Below are 21,018 nucleotides of genomic sequence, written 5' to 3'. Positions count from 1 at the left end.
CCCCTAAGCTAACCCCCTAACCCTAACCTCCCCCTCAAGTGCCTAACCCTAACCCCCCTTACACGCTGCCTAAACCTAAGTCCCCCAGGGAGGTTCCTAACCCTAAGTCCCCACGGGGGTGCCTAACCCTAACCTTCCTGGGGGGGGTGCCTAATCCTAAATCCCCCCGGGTGCCCTAAACCTAACCCTCCCCCCCGCGGATGCCAGCTCGCGGCGCCCGGCATCCCTTCGATTGGGATGCCGGGCGCCGGTCTCCCGGCGTCAGGGAAATGTCAGGTGTCTAACAGAGAGCAGGCATGGTCTATACATTATATCACACACAGGTCATACTAGCTGTATCCTGCTGTGTCCTCACACTCTCCGGATCTCCATCTCAGTATGTGTAATAGAGTGCAGGCATGGTCTATACATTATATCACACACAGGTCATACTAGCTGCACCCTGCTAGGTCCTCACACGCTCTGTATATTCATCTCAGTATGTGTAGTAGAGTGCAGGCATGGTCTATACATTATATCACACACAGGTCATACTAGCTGCACCCTATGTCCTCACACTCTCTGTATATTCATCTCAGTATGTGTAATAGAGTGCAGGCATGGGCAATGTATTATATCACACACAGTGACAGGAACATTTCCCTCATTAGTCTGTACTGACAGAGGAGGGTGTAAAATAAGAAATTATATTAGTGGTTGAAAAGAGAGAATATGTGATGCTTCTGTAATCAATGTTTATTACTCACCTGTGCTGATATCTGTAGAGATTTCCTCCTTACACTGCTGATCACCCCTCACATATATCTCTTCTTCTCCCTCTAGATCTTCTGCCTTATTATCAGTCACATATGTCTCTTCTTCTCCCTCTATATCTTCTGCTTTATTATCAGTTAAATACGTCTCTTCTTCTCCCTCTATATCTTCTTCCTTTATATCAGTCACATACGTCTCTTCTTCTCCCTCTATATCTTCTGCCTTCATATCAGTCACATACGTCTCTTCTTCTCCCTCTATATCTTCTGCCTTCATATCAGTCACATACGTCTCTTCTTCTCCCTCTATATCTTCTACCTTCATATCAGTCACATACGTCTTTTCTTCTCCCTCTATATCTTCTACCTTCATATCAGTCACATACATCTCTTCTTCTCCCTCTATATCTTCTGCCTTCATATCAGTTACATACGTCTCTTCTTCTCCCTTTATATCTGCTGCCTTCATATCAGTCACATACGTCACTTCTTCTCCAGCTATATCTTCTGCCTTCATATCAGTCACATACGTCTCTTCTTCTCCCTCTATATCTTCTGCCTTCATATCAGTCACATACGTCTCTTCTTCTCCCTTTATATCTTTTGCCTTATTATTTGTCACATATGTTTCTTCTTCTCCCTCTATATCTTCTATCTTAATATTAGTCAGCGCTGCACACTAAACAGAAATAGTTTTTTAATAATGTTTGATATTGTTAATAGACATTACACAGTAGAATATCATTGTATAAGACACACACAGCTTCTCTACAGATCATATAGTGACAGTCACTGTGGTATATTGGTGAGCCCCTAAATCCCATCTACCTGATGCCCCTGTGGGGTCCTGTGATTCTCCTCTGTACAAACCTGTGAATAAAGAGGATGTGGACATCTCTCTGGGGTATTCCTGTTACTGGGTCCATTTGTAGGAGACACACAGTGACTGAGTACATTGTATATATGTGATTATCAGATGATGTGTATATATAGGGGGGCCCATATCTGCTTTCCCCTGTAAAATAAATTACAGTCTCCTCTTACCCAGTGATGTGAGGGGCCGGTGATTCTCCATCATCACGTCCTTGTACAGACCCCTGTGTTCCTCTATATACTCCCCCTCCTGCATGGAGACATACACAGTGACATCCTGACAGCTTATAGGAACCTGACACACAATGATACAGTCATCACCCAGACACATCCCCTGGTGTTACTGTATAATGTCCCATTCCCATCAGTCACCTCTCCAGTCATCACCAAGACACATCCCCTGGTTTTACTGTATAATGTCCCATTCCCAGGAGTCACCTCTCCAGTCATCACCCAGACACATCCCCTGGTGTTACTGTATAATGTCCCATTCCCTGCAGTTACCTCCCCAGTCATCACCCAGACACATCCCCTGGTGTTACTGTATAATGTCCCATTCCCAACAGTCACCTCTCCAGTCATCACCCAGACACGACCCCTGGTGTTACTGTATAATGTCCCATTCCCAGCAGTCACCTCTCCAGCCATCACCCAGACACGTCCCCTGGTGTTACTGTATAATGTCCCATTCCCAGCAGTCACCTCTCCAGTCACCACCCAGACACGTCCCCTGGTGTTACTGTATCATGCCCCACTCCCAGCAGGCACCTCTCCAGTCATCACCCAGACACGTCCCCCGGTGTTACTGTATCATGTCCCATTCCCAGCAGTCACCTCTCCAGTCATCACCCAGACACGTCCCCCGGTGTTACTGTATCATGTCCCATTCCCAGCAGTCACCTCTCCAGTCATCACCCAGACACGTCCCCCGGTGTTACTGTATCATGTCCCATTCCCAGCAGTCATCTCTCCAGTCATCACCCAGTCACATCCCCCGGTGTTACTGTATCATGTCCCATTCCCAGCAGTCACCTCTCCAGTCATCACCCAGACACATCCCCCGGTGTTACTGTATAATGTCTCATTCCCAGCAGTCACCTCTCCAGTCATCACCCAGACACATCCACTGGTGTTACTGTATAATGTCCCATTCCCAGCAGTCACCTCTCCAGTCATCACCCAGACACATCCCCTGGTGTTACTGTATAATGTCCCATTCCCAGCAGTCACCTCTCCAGTCATCACCCAGACACATCCCCTGGTGTTACTGTATAATGTCCCATTCCCAGCAGTCACCTCTCCAGTCATCACCCAGACACATCCCCTGGTGTTACTGTATAATGTCCCATTCCCAGCAGTCACCTCTCCAGTCATCACCCAGACACATCCCCTGGTGTTACTGTATAATGTCCCATTCCCAGCAGTCACCTCTCCAGTCATCACCCAGACACATCCCCTGGTGTTACTGTATAATGTCCCATTCCCAGCAGTCACCTCTCCAGTCATCACCCAGACACATCCCCTGGTGTTACTGTATAATGAAGATTAATATATTTTGTAAATATACAAAATATAACATTCAGGCGCTCACAATGGGTGATAATAGCTGACAATATGATATCATTGCAAAATATTATTGGGACTACTTATTGCCGACAGAGCGAACTACTCCATATACCAGCCGGCCGGCGGTAAGCATTAGTGCTCTGCATGAGTGGGGGAGAACTGACTATGATGAAAAAAAAATAAAAAATAATAATAATAATAGTAAGAGGACACCACAGGCTGCTCCCCCTGTACAAAAATAGTAGTAGGACACCACAGGCTGCTCCCCCTGTATAATAACAGGACACCACAGGCTGCTCCCCCTGTATAACTATAATAGCAGGACACCACAGTCTGCTCCCCCTGTACAATAATAGTAATTGGACACCACAGGCTGCTTCCCCTGTATAATAACAGTAATAAGAGGACACCACAGGCTGCTCCCACTGTATAATAATAGTAATAGGACACCACATGCTGCTCCCCCTGTATAATAATAGTAACAGGAGGCCACAGGCTGCTCCCCCTGTATAATAATAGTAACAGGACACCACAGACTGCTCCCCCTGTATAATAATAGTAACAGGACACCACAGGCTGCTCCCCCTGTACAATAGGAACAAGACACCACAGGCTGCTCCCCTTGTATAATAATAATAATAACAACAGGACACCGCAGGCTGCTCCCCCTATATAATAATAATAAAAGGACACCACAGGCTGCTCCCCCTGTATAATAATAGTAATAATAGGACACCACAGGCTGCTCCCCCTGTATAATAATAGTAATAGCAGGACACCACAAGCTGCTCCCCCATATAATAATAGTAACAGGACACTAGAGGCTGCTCCCCCTGTAGAATAATAGTAATAACAGGACACCACAGGCTGCTCCCCTGTATAATAATAACAGGACACCACCGGCTGCTCCCCCTGTATAATAATAGTAAGAGGACACCACAGGCTGCTCCCTCTGTATAATAATAATAGCAGGAAACCACAGGCTGCTCCCCCAAAAATAGTAGGACACCACAGGCTGCTCCCCCTGTATAATAACAGGACACCACAGGCTGCTCCCCCTGTATAACTATAATAGCAGGACACCACAGTCTGCTCCCCCTGTACAATAATAGTAATTGGACACAACAGGCTGCTTCCCCTGTATTATAATAGTAATAACAGGACACCACAAGCTGCTCCCCCTGTATAATAATAGTAACAGGCCACCACAGGCTGCTCCCCCTGTATAATAATAGAAACAGGCCACCACAGGCTGCTCCCCCTGAATAATAAAAGCAGGACACCACAGGCTGTTCCCCCTGTACAATAACAGTAACAGGGCACCACAGGCTGCTCCCCCTGTATAATGGTAGTAACAGGACACCACAGGCTGCTCCCCCTGTATAATAATAACAGGACACCACAGGCTGCTCCCCCTGCATAATAATAATAACAGGACACCATAGGCTTCTCCACCTGTATAATAATAATAACAGGACACCACAGACTGCTCCCCCTGTATAATAATAGTAAGAGGACACCACAGGCTGCTCCCCCTGTATAATAATAGTAACAGGACACCACAGGCTGCTCCCCCTGTAGAATAATAGTAATAACAACACACCACAAGCTGCTCCCCTGTATAATAATAACAGGACACCACACGCTGCTCCCCTGTATAATAATAGTAAGAGGACACCACAGGCTGCTACCCCTGTATAATAATAGTAACAGGACACCACAGGCTGCTCCCCCTGTATAATAATAATAATAGGACACCACAGGCTGCTCCTCCTGTATAATAATAGTAATAACAGGACACAACAGGCTGCTCCCCCTGTATAATAATAGTAATAGCAGGACACCACAAGCTGCTCCCCAGTATAATAATAGTAATAGCAGGACACCACAAGCTGCTCCCCCATATAATAATAGTAACAGGACACTAGAGGCTGCTCCCCCTGTAGAATAATAGTAATAAGAGGACACCACAGGCTGCTCCCCTGTATAATAATAACAGGACACCACCGGCTGCTCCCCCTGTATAATAATAGTAAGAGGACACCACAGGCTGCTCCCCCTGTATAATAATAGTAATAACAGGACACCACAGGATGCTACCCCTGTATAATAATAGTAATAACAGGACACCACAGGCTGCTCCCCCTGTATAATAGTAATAACAGGACACCACAGGCTGCTCCCCCTGTATAATAATAATAACAGGACACCACACCACAGGCTGCTCCCCTTGTATAATAATAGTAATAACAGGACACCACAGGCTGCTCCCCCTGTATAATAATAGTAATAACAGGACACCACAGGCTGCTCCCCCTGTATAATAATAGTAATAACAGGACACCACAGGCTGCTCCCCCTGTATAATAATAGTAATAACAGGACACCACAGGCTGCTCCCCCTGTATAATAATAACAGGACACCACACCACAGGCTGCTCCCCCTGTATAATAATAGTAATAACAGGACACCACAGGCTGCTCCCCCTGTATAATAATAGTAATAACAGGACACCACAGGCTGCTCTCCCTGTATAATAACAGTAATAACAGGACACCACAGGCTGCTCCCCCTGTATAATAATAGTAATAACAGGACACCACAGGCTGCTCCCCCTGTATAATAATAGTAATAACAGGACACCACAGGCTGCTCCCCCTGTATAATAATAGTAATAACAGGACACCACAGGCTGCTCTCCCTGTATAATAATAGTAATAACAGGACACCACAGGCTGCTCCCCCTGTATAATAATAGTAATAACAGGACACCACAGGCTGCTCCCCCTGTATAATAATAGTAGATGACATTACCAGGGATACAGCAGAAGCCGCCGCTAGAACAGGATCACACGGCAGCCGGTCATGTGACGCTGATGCTGCTGCTGGAGTAAGGGGGAGGAGCTCCGGGCACTAGAGCAGGACTCTATGTACAGCTACAGTAAGTGTCCCCAGTGTGCAGAAGAGACGGAGGCGGCGGCCATTTTCCCGAGGCCCAAATCACTTCATGAAGAACAACAGGTGACTATAGATCCCCTTCAGTGTTTGTTCCCTGGAAGTGACGTAGGAGTGAGGGCGGAAGTGACGTTACACGCCCATACAGTCTTTCTATCATTCCCAACGACTGCAGATACAGGAAGCAGCAATTGTTGTGTTTGGCAGGAGGTAATTATGTTATTATTCTATAGGCTGAGCAGACTCTTGTGTCACTTTACTGTAGTACAGATGGAGCTGACCCTGGTGCTGCATTGTCATTGTGCAGGAGAGTTGCAGTCAAGTCTTCTATAATACAGGTGGTGCAGACTTTGTTGTTACTATAATACAGGTGGCGCAGACCCCATTACTATAATACAGGTGGTGCAGACCCTGTTGTTAATATAATACAGGTGGAGCAGGCCCCATTGTTACTATAATACAGGTGGAGCAGGCCCCATTGTTACTATAATACAGGTGGAGCAGACTTCGTTGTTACTATAATACAGGTGGAGCAGACCCTGTTGTTACTATATTACAGGTGGCGCAGACTTTGTTGTTCTTATAATACAAGTGGCGCAGAACCCGTTGTTGCTATAATACAGGTGGTGCAGACCCCATTGTTACTATAATACAGGTGGTGCAGACCCCGTTGTTACTATAATACAGGTGGTGCAGACCCCGTTGTTACTATAATACAGATGGTGCAGACTCAGTTGTTACTATAATACAGGTGGTGCAGACTTCGTTCTTACTATAATACAGGTGTCTGATCAGGTCCGCATCCTTAGGCAAATTGCATCAAGTATGTGTCGTGGAGGTCCTGGACTCTTGGCCATGAGAGGACCATTTTTGTGACCTCCAGCAATGCCGTCTGGTGGTCACTGAGCAGCCCTATGAAGCTGGGTCTGAGGGACTTCTGAGAAACACTGACCAAGACTATGTCTCCGGGAATGAGGGGATTAGTGGTCACTCAGTGTACTATTATGTTTATATAGGCAACACTATAGCGTAGTGGACAGCACTTCTACTCTGCTCTGGGGTCGTGACTTTAATTTCAAACCAAGGTGCTGTATGTGTGGATTCTGTATGTTCTCCCCCTGTTTGCATTGGTTTCTTCCAGGTGATCTGGATTCCTCCCACTCTCCAAAGCCACACTGGTAGGTTAGTTCGCTTCTTTCATAAATTGTGTGTGTGTGTGCGTGCGCTGTCCATGTGGTAGGAAATGTAGATTGTAAGCTCCCCTGGGGCAGAGACAGATGTGACTAAATATCCCCTGTAAAGCACTGTGTAATATGTGCTCACTAGATAAATAACTGGTAAGAAATAGCTTCTAATAATTATATTTATTTCTAGATTTCTGTGCAGGGTGCAGTCAGATCCTTGTTACTAGAAGTCATGTGAGGGTGAGACGTGCCCTGTATAAATTACTGATCACTGATGATGGACAAGGACAGAATTCAGATGACTGAGAGGATACTAAATCTCACCCTGTAGATCATCTACCTGCTGACTGGGGAGGTGAGAGGGTCTGGGAGTGTCATAATGACATCACTTATATCAATAGTAATAATACAGAGACATGACTGGGGAAGGGGAGGGGATGTGGGAGTGTCACAGTGACATCACTTATATCTATAGTAATAATACAGGGAATGACTGGGGAGGTGAGGGGGTCTGGGAGTGTCACAGCGACATCACTTATATCTATAGTAATAATACAGGGACATGACTGGGGAGGTGAGAGGGTCTGGGAGTGTCACAGTGACATCACTTATATCTATAGTAATAATACAGGGACATGACTGGGGAGGTGAGGGGATCTGGGAGTGTCACAGTGACATCACTTATATCTATAGTAATAATAGAGGGATATGACTTGGGAGGTGAGAGGGTCTGGGAGTGTCACAGTGACATCACTTATATCTATAGTAATAATAGAGGGATATGACTTGGGAGGTGAGGGGATCTGGGAATGTCACAGTGATATCAGTTATGCACAATTAACTATTAAAAACTTCCATATAGGTGAATTATAATTTTAGCCTTCTATTGATGGCTTCTGCACTACCCAGGATTACACAGTAGTGAAGAAGACATCCAGTAAGTGTCAGACACCCAGCAGCCGTCCCTGTGTGTCAGGAGGACTGAGCAGGACCCAGAGCCCCATCACGGTGCCTCCACCTCACTCACTGATACATGAGAGACAATAACCAGAAGATTCTGGAACTCACCAACAAGATCATTCAGCTGCTGACTCGAGAGGTGACTGCTGGGAATGTGACATTATACAGTAACACCAGGAGATGTGTCTGGGTGATGACTGGAGAGGTGACTGCTGGGAATGGGACATTATACAGTAACACCAGGGGATGTGTCTGGGTGATGACTGGAGAGGTGACTGCTGGGAATGGGACATTATACAGTAACACCAGGGGATGTGTCTGGGTGATGACTGGAGAGGTGACTGCTGGGTATAGGACATTATACAGTAACACCAGGGGATGTGTCTGGGTGATGACTGGAGAGGTGACTGCTGGGAATGAGACATTATACAGTAACACCAGTGGATGTGTCTGGGTGATGACTGGAGAGGTGGCTGCTGGGAATGGGACATTGTACAGTAACACCAGTGGATGTGTCTGGGTGGTGAATGGAGAGGTGACTGCTGGGAAAGGGACATTATACAGTAACACCAGGGGATGTGTCTGGGTGATGACTGGAGAGGTGACTGCTGGGAATGGGACATTATACAGTGACACCAGGGGATGTGTCTGGGTGATGACTGGGGAGGTGACTGCTGGGAATGGGACATTATACAGTAACACCGGGGAATGTGTCTGGGTGATGACTGGAGAGGTGACTGCTAGGAATGGGACATTATACAGTAACACCAGGGGATGTGTCTGGGTGATGACTGGAGAGGTAACTGCTGGGAATGGGACATTATACAGTAACACCAGGGGATGTGTCTGGGTGATGACTAGAGAGGTGACTGCTGGGAATGGGACATTATACAGTAACACCAGGGGATGTGTCTGGGTGATGACTGGAGAGGTGACTGCTGGGAATGAGACATTATACAGTAACACCAGTGGATGTGTCTGGGTGGTGACTGGAGAGGTGACTGCTGGGAATGAGACATTATACTGTAACACCAGTGGATGTGTCTGGTGACTGAAGAGGTGACTGCTGGGAATGGGACATTATACAGTAACACCGGGGGATGGTTCTGGGTGATGACTGGAGAGGTGACTGCTGGGAATGGGACATTATACAGTAACACAGGGGATGTGTCTGGGTGGTGACTGCTGGGTAAGGGACATTATACAGTAACACCAGGGGATGTGTCTGGGTGATGACTGGAGAGGTGACTGCTGGGAATGGGACATTATACAGTAACACAGGGGATGTGTCTGGGTGATGACTGGAGAGGTGACTGCTGGGAATGGGACATTATACAGTAACACAGGGGATGTGTCTGGGTGATGACACTATCATTGTGTGTGTCAGGTTCCTATAAGATATCAGGATGTCGCTGTCTATGTCTCCATACAGGAGGGGAGTATATAGAGGAATACAGGGCTCTGTACAAGGACTTGATGATGGAGAATTATTGGCCCCTCACATCACTGGGTAAGAGGAGACTCGTTTTCTGTACTGGAGAGCAGGTATGGGGGCTCCTTATATACATGTAATCTCTTAATCACATATACAGTATGTATGTATATATATATATATATATATATATATATATATATATATATAGTACCCAGTTACTGTGTGTCTCCTACAGATGGACCCAGTAACAGAAATACCCCAGAGAGATGTCCTCGACCTCTGTATTCACAGGATTGTACAGAGGAGAATCGCAGGACACCACAGGAGCATCAGGTAGATGGGATTTAGGGTCTCACCAATATACAACAGTGACTGTCACTATATGATCTGTAGAGAAGCGGTGTGTGTCTTATACACTGATATTCTATTGTTTTATTTCATGTAATTACATCAGACTTAAATAATTTTTTTGTGTTATGGGTTATTTAGGATGAAGGTCTGGCATTTATAAAGGTTGAAAATATAGAAGAAGAAGAAGAAGAAGAAGAAGAAGAAGAAGACACTTATGTAAGTGATATAAAGGCAGAAGATATAGAGGGAGAAGTAGAGACGTATGTGACTAATATGAAGGCAGAAGATATAGAGGGAGAAGAAGAGACGTATGTGACTGATATGAAGTCAGAAGATATAGAGGGAGAAGAAGAGACATATGTGACTGATATAAAGGCAGAAGATATAGAGGGAGAACAAGAGATGTATGTGACTGATATGAAGGCAGAAGATATAGAGGGAGAAGAAGAGACGTATGTGAGGGGTGATCAGCAGTGTAAGGAGGAGGAAATCCCTACAGATATCTGCACAGGTGAGTAATAAACACTTATTACTGAAAAAATGTCACAAATTCTCCTCATTCAGTCACTACAACAATCTCTTATCCTACACCATCTTTTTTCAGTACAAACTAAGGCATTAAATGTGTCTGCCAAGTGGGGAAGTCAGGACTCATCTGCCCCTCTTAAACTCCTACTCTCCCCCTCACATCATGTCACTGTGTGTTACCAGCCCAGGGATCTGACCAGTCTCCTCCCTACACTCTCTGGTGTATCTCATACATCAGGAGCCATCAGCCCCTATTATACTCCTACTCTCCCCCTCACATCATGTCACTGTGTGTTACCAGCCCAGAGAACTGACCAGTCTCCACGCACTTTCTGGTGTACCTCATACATCAGGAGCCATCAGTCCCTATTATACTCCTGCTCTCCCCATCACATCATGTCACTGTGTGTTACCAGCCCAGAGATCTGACCATTCTCCTCCTCACACTCTCTGGTGTATCTCATACGTCAGGAGCCATCAGCCTCTATTATAGTCCTGCTCTCCCCCTCACATCATGTCACTGTGTGTTTCCTACTTAGAGATCTGACCAGTCTCCTCCCCACACTCTCTGGTGTATCTCATACATCAGGAGCCATCAGCCCCTATTATACTCCTGCTCTCCCCCTCACATCATGTCACTGTGTGATACCAGCCCAGAGACCTGACCAGTCTCCTCCCCACACTCTCTGGTGTATCTCATACATCAGGAGCCATCAGCCCCTATTATATTCCTGCTTTCCCCCTCACATGTCACTGTGTGTTACCAGCCCAGAGAACTGACCAGTCTCCACGCACTTTCTGGTGTACCTCATACATCAGGAGCCATCAGTCCCTATTATACTCCTGCTCTCCCCCATCACATCATGTCACTGTGTGTTACCAGCCCAGAGATCTGACCAGTCTCCACGCACTTTCTGGTGTATCTCATACATCAGGAGCCATTAGCCCCTATTATACTCCTGCTCTCTCCCTCACATCATGTCACTGTGTTACCAGCCCAGAGATCTGACCAGTCTCCTCCTCACACTCTCTGGTGTATTTCATACATCAGGAGCCATCAGCCCCTATTATACTCCTGCTCTCCTCCTCACATCATGCCACTGTGTGATACCAGCCCAGAGATCTGACCAGACTCCTCCCCACACTCTCTGGTGTATCTCATACATCAGGAGCCATCAGCCCCTATTATACTCCTACTCTCCCCCTCACATCATGTCACTGTGTGTTACCAGCCCAGAGAACTGACCAGTCTCCACGCACTTTCTGGTGTACCTCATACATCAGGAGCCATCAGTCACTATTATACTCCTGCTCTCCCCCATCACATCATGTCACTGTGTGTTACCAGCCCAGAGATCTGACCAGTCTCCTCCCCACACTCTCTGGTGTATCTCATACATCAGGAGCCATCAGCCCCTATTATACTCCTGCTCTCCCCCTCACATCATGTCACTGTGTGTTACCAGCCCAGAGATCTGACCAGTCTCCTCCCCACACTCTCTGGTGTATCTCATACATCAGGAGCTATCAGCCCCTATTATACTCCGGGTCTCCTCCTCACATCATGTCACTGTGTGTTACCAGCCCAGAGATCTGACCAGTCTACTCCCCACACTCTCTGGTGCATCTCATACATCAGGAGCCATCAGCCCCTATTATACTCCTACTCTCCCCCTCACATCATGTCACTGTGTGTTACTAGCCCTGACCAGTCTCCTCCCCACACTCTCTGGTGTAACTCATACATCAGGAGCCATCAGCCTCTATTATAGTCCTGCTCTCCCCCTCACATCATGTCACTGTGTGTTTCCTAATTAGAGATCTGACCAGTCTCCTCCCCACACTCTCTGGTGTATCTCATACATCAGGAGCCATCAGCCCCTATTATACTCCTGCTCTCCCCCTCACATCATGTCACTGTGTGTTACCAGTCCAGAGATCTGACCAGTCTCCTCCCCACACTCTCTGGTGTATCTCATACATCAGGAGCTATCAGCCCCTATTATACTCCTGGTCTCCTCCTCACATCATGTCACTGTGTGTTACCAGCCCAGAGATCTGACCAGTCTCCTCCCCACACTCTCTGGTGCATCTCATACATCAGGAGCCATCAGCCCCTATTATACTCCTACTCTCCCCCTCACATCATGTCACTGTGTGTTACCAGCCCTGATCAGTCTCCTCCCCACACTCTCAGGTGTAACTCATACATCAGGAGCCATCAGCCCCTATTATACTCCTGGTCTCCTCCTCACATCATGTCACTGTGTGTTACCAGCCCAGAGATCTGACCAGTCTCCTCCCCACACTCTGTGGTGTATCTCATACATCAGGAGCCATTAGCCCCTATTATACTCCTGCTCTCTCCCTCAGATCATGTCACTGTGTGTTACCAGCCCAGAGATCTGACCAGACTCCTCCCCACACTCTCTGGTGTATCTCATACATCAGGAGCCATCAGCCCCTATTATACTCCTGCTCTCCCCCTCACATCATGTCACTATGTTAACAGCCCAGAGATCTGACCAGTCTCCTCCCCACACTCTCTGGTGTATCTCATACATAAGGAGCCATCAGCCCCTATTATACTCCTGCTCTCCCCATCACATCATATCACTGTGTGTTACCAGCCCAGAGATCTGACCAGTCTCCTCCCCACACTCTCTGGTGTATCTCATACATCAGGAGCCATCAGCCCCTATTATACTCCTGCTCTCCCCATCACATCATGTCACTGTGTGTTACCAGCCCAGAGATCTGACCAGTCTCCTACCCACACTCTCTGGTGTATCTCATACATCAGGACCCATCAGTCCTTATTATACTCCTGCTCTCCCCCTCACATCATGTCACTGTGTGTTACCAGGCCAGAGATCTGACCAGTCTCCTCCCCACACTCTCTGGTGTATCTCATACATCAGGAGCCATCAGCCCCTATTATACTCCTGCTCTCCCCCTCACATCATGTCACTGTGTGTTACCAACCCAGAGATCTGACCAGTCTCCTCCCTACACTCTCTGGTTTATCTCATACATAAGGAGCCATCAGCCCCTATTATACTCCTGCTCTCCCCATCACATCATGTCACTGTGTGTTACCAGCCCAGAGATCTGACCAGTCTCCTTCCCACACTCTCTGGTGTATCTCATACATCAGGAGCCATCAGCCCCTATTATACTCCTGCTCTCCCCATCACATCATGTCACTGTGTGTTACCAGGCCAGAGATCTGACCAGTCTCCTCCCCACACTCTCTGGTGTATCGCATACATCAGGAGCCATCATCCCCTATTGTAGTCCTGCTCTCCTCCTCACATCATGTCACTGTGTGTTACCAGCCCAGAGATCTGTCCAGTCTCCTCCCCACACTCTCTGGTGTATCTCATACATCAGGAGCCATCAGCCCCTATTATACTCCTGCTCTCCCCTCACATCATGTCACTGTGTGTTACCAGCCCAGAGATCTGACCAGTCTCCTCCCCACACTCTCTGGTGTATCTCATACATCAGTGCAAAGGATGTAGCTATACTAAGTAAATCACTGGTCAATTTGATGAAAGCCCATATAACAGCCATGATTCTGGCTTGTGCACTACCACATGTGACAGCACCCACTATGTTTTTTGAATATTATGTGATTGTCAGTATACTGTGTACTACCCATCACACACACAGATACAACCACACACCCGTAATTGCACAGTTCCTTCTTCACTTTCTGTGCCTAGATGCTCTGTACTGTTACACTTTATCTGCTGACCTGTCTCTGTATCCTTCTCTGCCCTCCTGCTGTCTTCCTCATTCTGCTGTTACTTATCTGTGACCTGCACCATTCCCCTATCCTGTCCTGCTCTCTCCCCCGCTCTATGCCATTCCCCTCCCCTGTCCTGCTTCCTCCCCCGCTCTATGCCATTCCCCTACCCTGTCCTGCTTCCTCCCCCGCTCTGTGCCATTCCCCTACCCTGTCTTTCTGCCTCCCCTGCTCTGTGCCCTGCACCATTCCCCTACCCTGTTCTTCTGCCTCCCCTGCTCTGTGCCCTGCTCTATTCCCCCTAGCCTGTCCTGCTGCATCTCCCACTCTGTGCCCTGCGCCATTCCCCTAGCCTGTCCTACTGCCTTTGTGCCGTTCCCCTACCCTGTCCTGCTGCCTCTCCTGCTCCGTGTCATTCCCCTACTGTGTCCTGTTGCCTATCCCACTCTGCCCTTGGACATTCCCTACCCTGTCCTGCGGCCCCCCCGCTCTGCCCTTGGACATTCCCTACCCTGTCCTGCTGCCTCCCTCGCTCTCTATACACTTGGGCATTACCTTACCCTGTCCTGCTGCCTTCCCCACTCTGTTCACTTGGGCATTACCTTACCCTGTCCTGCTGCCTCCCCCGCTCTGTACGCTTGCGCATTCCGCTACCCTGTCCTGCCTCCCCCGCTCTGTACCCTTGGGCATTCCCCTACTATGTGCCATTCCCCTCTCCTGCTGCCTCCTCTGCTTTGTGCCTTTCCTCTACTGTGTCCTGCTGCCTCCCCCGCTCTGTACGCTTGCGCATTCCGCTACCCTGTCCTGCCTCCCCCGCTCTGTACCCTTGGGCATTCCCCTACTATGTGCCATTCCCCTCTCCTGCTGCCTCCTCTGCTTTGTGCCTTTCCTCTACTGTGTCCTGCTGCCTCCCTCGCTCTGCCCTTGGACATTCCCTACCCTGTCCTTCCGCCTCCTCCGCTCTGTACCCTTGGGCATTCCCCTACCCTGTCCTGCTGCCTCCCCTGCTCTGTGCCTTTCCTCTGCTGTGTCCTGCTGCCTCCCCCACTCTGCCCTTGGATAGTCCCTATCCTGTACTGCTGCCTCCCTCGCTCTGTGCCATTCCCCTACCCGTCCTGCTGCCTCCCCTACTCTGTGCCCTCTGCCGTTCTCCTACCTTGTCCTGCTGCCTCCCTTACTCTGCGTACTGCTCCGTTCCCATAGCCTGTCCTGCTGCCTCCCCCGCTCTGTGCCCTTCTCTATTCCCCTACCCCGTCCTGCTGCCTCTCCCGCTCTGTGCCCTGCTCTATTCCCCCTACCCTGTCCTGCTGCCTCTGTGCCCTGCTCTATTCCCCTACTATGTCCTGCTGCCTCCCCCGCTCTGTGCCGTTCCCCCTACCCTGTCCTGCCTCCCCCACTCTGTGCCGTTCCCCTACCATGTCCTGCTGCCTCCCCTGCCCTGTGCCCTGCTCCATTCCCCTACCCTATGCTGCTGCCTCTGTGCCCTGCTCTATTCCCCTACCCTGTCCTGCTGCCTCTGTGCCCTGCTCTATTCCCCTACCCTGTCCTGCTGCCTCTGTGCCCTGCTCTATTCCCCTACTGTGTCCTGCTGCCTCCCCCGCTCTGTGCCGTTCCTCTACCCTGTCCTGCTGCCTCCCCCGTTCTGCCCTTGGACATTCCCTACCCTGTCCTGCTGCCTCCCCCTCTGTGTTCCATCATCATTCTGTGTAGCTCTGTCCTATCGCTCTTCCTCCCTCTGAGCAATTAAATACAGTGAATCATTACCCTAGTTTAGTAGCATGACTCTGGTGGGGCTTCTCTCCCTGAGGATGACCAGAGGACCATATAGAGGCTGCTTTTGCTATTTATGTATCCACCTGGAGAACTTTGTGTAGTGTGGACGCAGCTGTTAGTAATTATCCCACAAGTTTCCCCTGTTTATGTATGAGGGCGGTCTAGATGGATATTGTCCATCACTGGTTGAGATTGTCCTTGTGGCTGGATCTATGACTTGTGCAGATAATGTGCTTGTGTCATTTTATCTGTTCAATGAGAGTCTTGTTTCTTGTTGGTTCATTTGTTAATGTAATAATGTGGTCACTGTTTGTATATGCAAATTATACATAAAATTAAACAGCTAAACCTCTTAATTTATAACATGGTGGTGTAGTGGGGTTAGGATTGCTGCCTCACAGCACTAAGTTCATGAGTTTAATTTTCAACCAAAGTGATGTGTGGAGTTTTGCATTTTTTTTCCTGGAAAAATCATACTGGTGGGTTAATTGACCTGTGACCCAAATAAAGCATATTGTGTGTGCAAGTAGATATGGTTGTGAATATAGATTGTAAGCCTATTGGCCAAATATTCTCTGTAAGGCGCTGTGAAATGTGTGAGCTTTATGAAGAACTCTGAATAATAATAATAGTTATTGTATTTCCAGCAGATGGACGCACAAGCAGGAATGACTTAGAGGGAGATCTCATCTTGTCTACAGATATTAAAATAGAAGATAACACCACACATGAATCTCCAGGAGATAATCCCGTTATGCTAAATATACATCCAGTACCTCACAGTGCAGATATATCATCTGATCCCTCTAATTGTGACCAATGTTCTCCTGATACCTCAGCTTTTGTTACACATAGAGCAGCTCATACACCTGATAAAATATTTCCCTGTTCTGTGTGTGGGAAATATTTTACATATAAATCAGATCTTGTTTTTCATCAGAGACGTCACACAGGTGATAAACCATTTCCATGCTCTGAGTGTAGTAAATGTTTTACACAGAAATCAAATCTTGTTACACATCAGAGATGTCACACAGGTGAGAGGCCATTTCCATGTTCTGAATGTGGGAAATATTTTAAACTGAAATCACATCTTGTTACACATCAGAGAAGTCACACAGGTGAGAAACCATTTCCATGCTCTGAGTGTGGGAAATGTTTTACACAGAAATCATATCTTGTTGCACATCAGCGAAGTCACACAGGTGAGAAACCATTTCCATGTTCTGAATGTGGGAAATATTTTACACGGAAATCATATCTTGTTGTGCATCAGAGAAGTCACACAGGTGAGAGGCCATTTCCATGTTCTAAGTGTGAGAAATGTTTTACATATAAATCAGATCTTGTTATTCATCAGAAAAGTCACACAGGTGAGAAACCGTTTCCATGCTCTGTATGTGGGGAATGTTTTACACAGAAATCTGTTCTTGTTACACATCAGAGAAGTCATACAGGTGAGAAACCATTTCCATGTTCTGAGTGTGGGAAATATTTTACACGGAAATCATATCTTGTTGTGCATCAGAGACGTCACACAGGTGAGAAACCATTTCCATGTTCTGAGTGCAGTAAATGTTTTACACAGAAATCAAATCTTGTTGTGCATCAGAGAAGTCACACAGATGAGAAACCATTTCCATGTTCTGAGTGTGAGAAATGTTTTACATATAAATCAGATCTTGTTATTCATCAGAGAAGTCACACAGGTGTGAAGTCATTTCCATGTTCTGAGTGTGGGAAATGTTTTACACGTAAAACGAACCTTGTTACACATCAGATGTCACACATGAAAAAAGTTTTTCTATGAACTAATACAAAACATGGTTTTAGTAACACTCCAGTCACACAGCATTTTAAGTTCTTCATCCACAGATAATTGGTATGTGTCATTAATATAAAAAGAGGAGGAACGTGCAGCGCTAAAGAAATCTCAACAACAATAAATAATATAGGGCTTGGTAAAGATGCATTAAAATGTATACTATCTAATATTAATACACGCAGGAAATTATATATATTTATATAAGTATGATTCCAGTATCAGAATATACCGTGATACTTTCCATGTGGTTCTCATTATGCCTAAATCTAAGCTCTTCATATTCTAAGTATTTGCAGAATAAGTCTCCAATAGTGACCTAGGACAAATATTAATTTGCTTAGATAGATATCTATCTATCTGCCCTCATTAGTGTAATTGGGCGCGTGGGTGTGATCATATCATGTGACTCACTAGTGGACACTATCGCACGTTATTACTAATATTATCAACCTTATAACTATGCAATATGATATTATAATGTGTTTATAACGTGATCTTGATTCCGGATGATGCTGCCGCTATACAGATCACAAATCCGTTATCTTTACTATATCATGTATGTAATTTATACCTTATGGTGTTATAACTTAGGAGAATCGCTATGATATATATAACATGTGATAATTGGAATTGGTCAGCTCCATCATGTGACATTGTACACATGCTATGTTCCTGGAGACCTGTATTTCTATATCTTCCCCATGACAACTCTTACTCACTGTTACTGGTGTAACCGGTCATGTGATTGCGGTTTACCATGTGACTGGGTGGAACAAATCATCAAAGCCTCTTGCTGGTTTTTCTACAGATATCTCCTTGATTGGTCCATTCCAGTCATGTGTGTGTGTTTATATCACATGACCGGGTGGATCTGATTATCCAGACTCCCTCTCTAGTTCATTCTGGAACTCTGCAGAGATTAACATGATTGGTTCGTTCCGATCATGTGCTGTTGAATACATCATGTGACACGGACTTGGGCCCGGCTGCTGTGCTGCATTAATTGGTAAATGGACCTTTTTATTCTTAGGGTTTATATTGTTTTTACAAACTCATTTGCTGATTATACATTAGATACTGATTGTTTTCTATGTAATATATTTATTGGTCTTACATATCACATGACTAATTATGGTTCCCCCCTGATGCTTGTTTGATGTGCTCCTTGGGTATATAAGGCAGCCATATTATACTGTATAATACATGCTTCTGATGAGGTTGTGGGTCTAATTCCACACCAAAATGCGTTAGTAACTTTATCCACTGGACACGGTTGGGACACTTGTCCTTCCTTATCTGGACCAGGAGTGAAAGCAGGAATATGGGAACATCCAGCGATTACACCGGCCAGCCATCACCCACTGCGAGCTTTCCTGCTAAAGACTGGACGGACTTCTGTCACAGCAACCTGGTAATATAACTATCTGCCAACTGGCCATTACCCGGATGCACCAAACTTCTTTCCATCACCTATTAGCTTGTGACGTCACCATTTACATCTGGTTCTCTATTTACTATTATTGGTGCCCACTTATTTGTAATCAGAATTAGCCTGAATATCAGTGACCTGTGTTTTATATGATCTATATGTATTATGTTTGTAATTTCTATCATTAATATTTTCATATTAAATACTGTACATTTCATTTATAATGCATCTTTATTAAGCCACATGTGAATTAATTATTGTTTTTAGATTTGTATAATGTGTTATATCTTATTAGAGGATGACCCCCCATCTATGTATAGCTGCTGTATAACTCCTCATACATCACCTATCAGATCTAATCTTTCCTAATCCTCCATGTGTCCTTACTATAAGACTGGAATAGATCACTCGAGTGACACTTATAGTATTGTCTTTATTCTATTAGATATCAGCATCACTCTCTGCAGTAATAACAGACCACGTCGTTGTTATATAGGAGATACATTTTATGTATATCAGTCATACACAGAGAAGATAAATACATTATTATACTATTAGATATCAGCACCACTCTCTGCAGTAATAACAGACCACGTCATTGTTATATAGAGGATACATATTATGTATATCAGTCATACACAGAGAAGATAAATACATTATTATACTATTAGATATCGGCACCACTCTCTGCAGTAATAACAGACCACGTCATTGTTATATAGGGGATACATTTTATGTATATCAGTCATACACAGAGAAGATAAATACATTATTATACTATTAGATATCAGCACCACTCTCTGCAGTAATAACAGACCACGTCGTTGTTATATAGGGGATACATTTTATGTATATCAGTCATACACAGAGAAGATAAATACATTATTATACTATTAGATATCAGCACCACTCTCTGCAGTAATAACAGACCACGGCGTTGTTATATAGGGGATACATTTTATGTATATCAGTCATACACAGAGAAGATAAATACATTATTATACTATTAGATATCAGCACCACTCTCTGCAGTAATAACAGACCACGTCGTTGTTATATAGGGGATACATTATATGTATATCAGTCATACACGGAGAAGATAAATACATTATTATACTATTAGATATCAGCACCACTCTCTGCAGTAATAACAGACCACGTCGTTGTTATATAGGGGATACATTTTATGTATATCAGTCATACACGGAGAAGATAAATACATTATTATACTATTAGATATCGGCACCACTCTCTGCAGTAATAACAGACCACGTCATTGTTATATAGGGGATACATATTATGTATATCAGTCATACACAGAGAAGATAAATACATTATTATACTATTAGATATCAGCACCACTCTCTGCAGTAATAACAGACCACGTCATTGTTATATAGGGGATACATTTTATGTATATCAGTCATACACAGAGAAGATAAATACATTATTATACTATTAGATATCGGCACCACTCTCTGCAGTAATAACAGACCACGTCATTGTTATATAGAGGATACATATTATGTATATCAGTCATACACGGAGAAGATAAAATACATTATTATACTATTAGATATCAGCACCACTCTCTGCAGTAATAACAGACCACGTCATTGTTATATAGGGGATACA

At 45.6% G+C, this 21,018-nt stretch overlaps 2 protein-coding genes across 2 annotated transcripts in view; one reads left to right on the top strand and one right to left on the bottom strand.

Moving 5' to 3' along the window:
* LOC148502617 (uncharacterized) overlaps positions 1-21,018 on the bottom strand; it is a 311,881-nt gene that overhangs the window by 166,435 nt on the left and 124,428 nt on the right. The window lies entirely within an intron of this gene.
* LOC148502618 (uncharacterized) lies at positions 6,267-19,759 on the top strand. The gene is made up of 7 exons (XM_088449591.1): positions 6,267-6,357; positions 7,522-7,686; positions 8,194-8,430; positions 9,724-9,801; positions 9,962-10,059; positions 10,216-10,588; positions 16,777-19,759. The coding sequence occupies exons 4-7, from the start codon at positions 9,768-9,770 to the stop codon at positions 17,937-17,939; spliced, it is 1,668 nt and encodes a 555-aa protein (XP_088305717.1). The 5' UTR covers positions 6,267-6,357; positions 7,522-7,686; positions 8,194-8,430; positions 9,724-9,767; the 3' UTR covers positions 17,940-19,759.

The sequence above is a fragment of the Taudactylus pleione genome, unplaced genomic scaffold (assembly GCF_031769625.1).
Source record: "Taudactylus pleione unplaced genomic scaffold, aTauple2 ptg000488l, whole genome shotgun sequence".
Classification (NCBI taxonomy): domain Eukaryota; kingdom Metazoa; phylum Chordata; class Amphibia; order Anura; family Myobatrachidae; genus Taudactylus; species Taudactylus pleione.
This window is presented reverse-complemented; position numbering and strand designations above follow the sequence as displayed.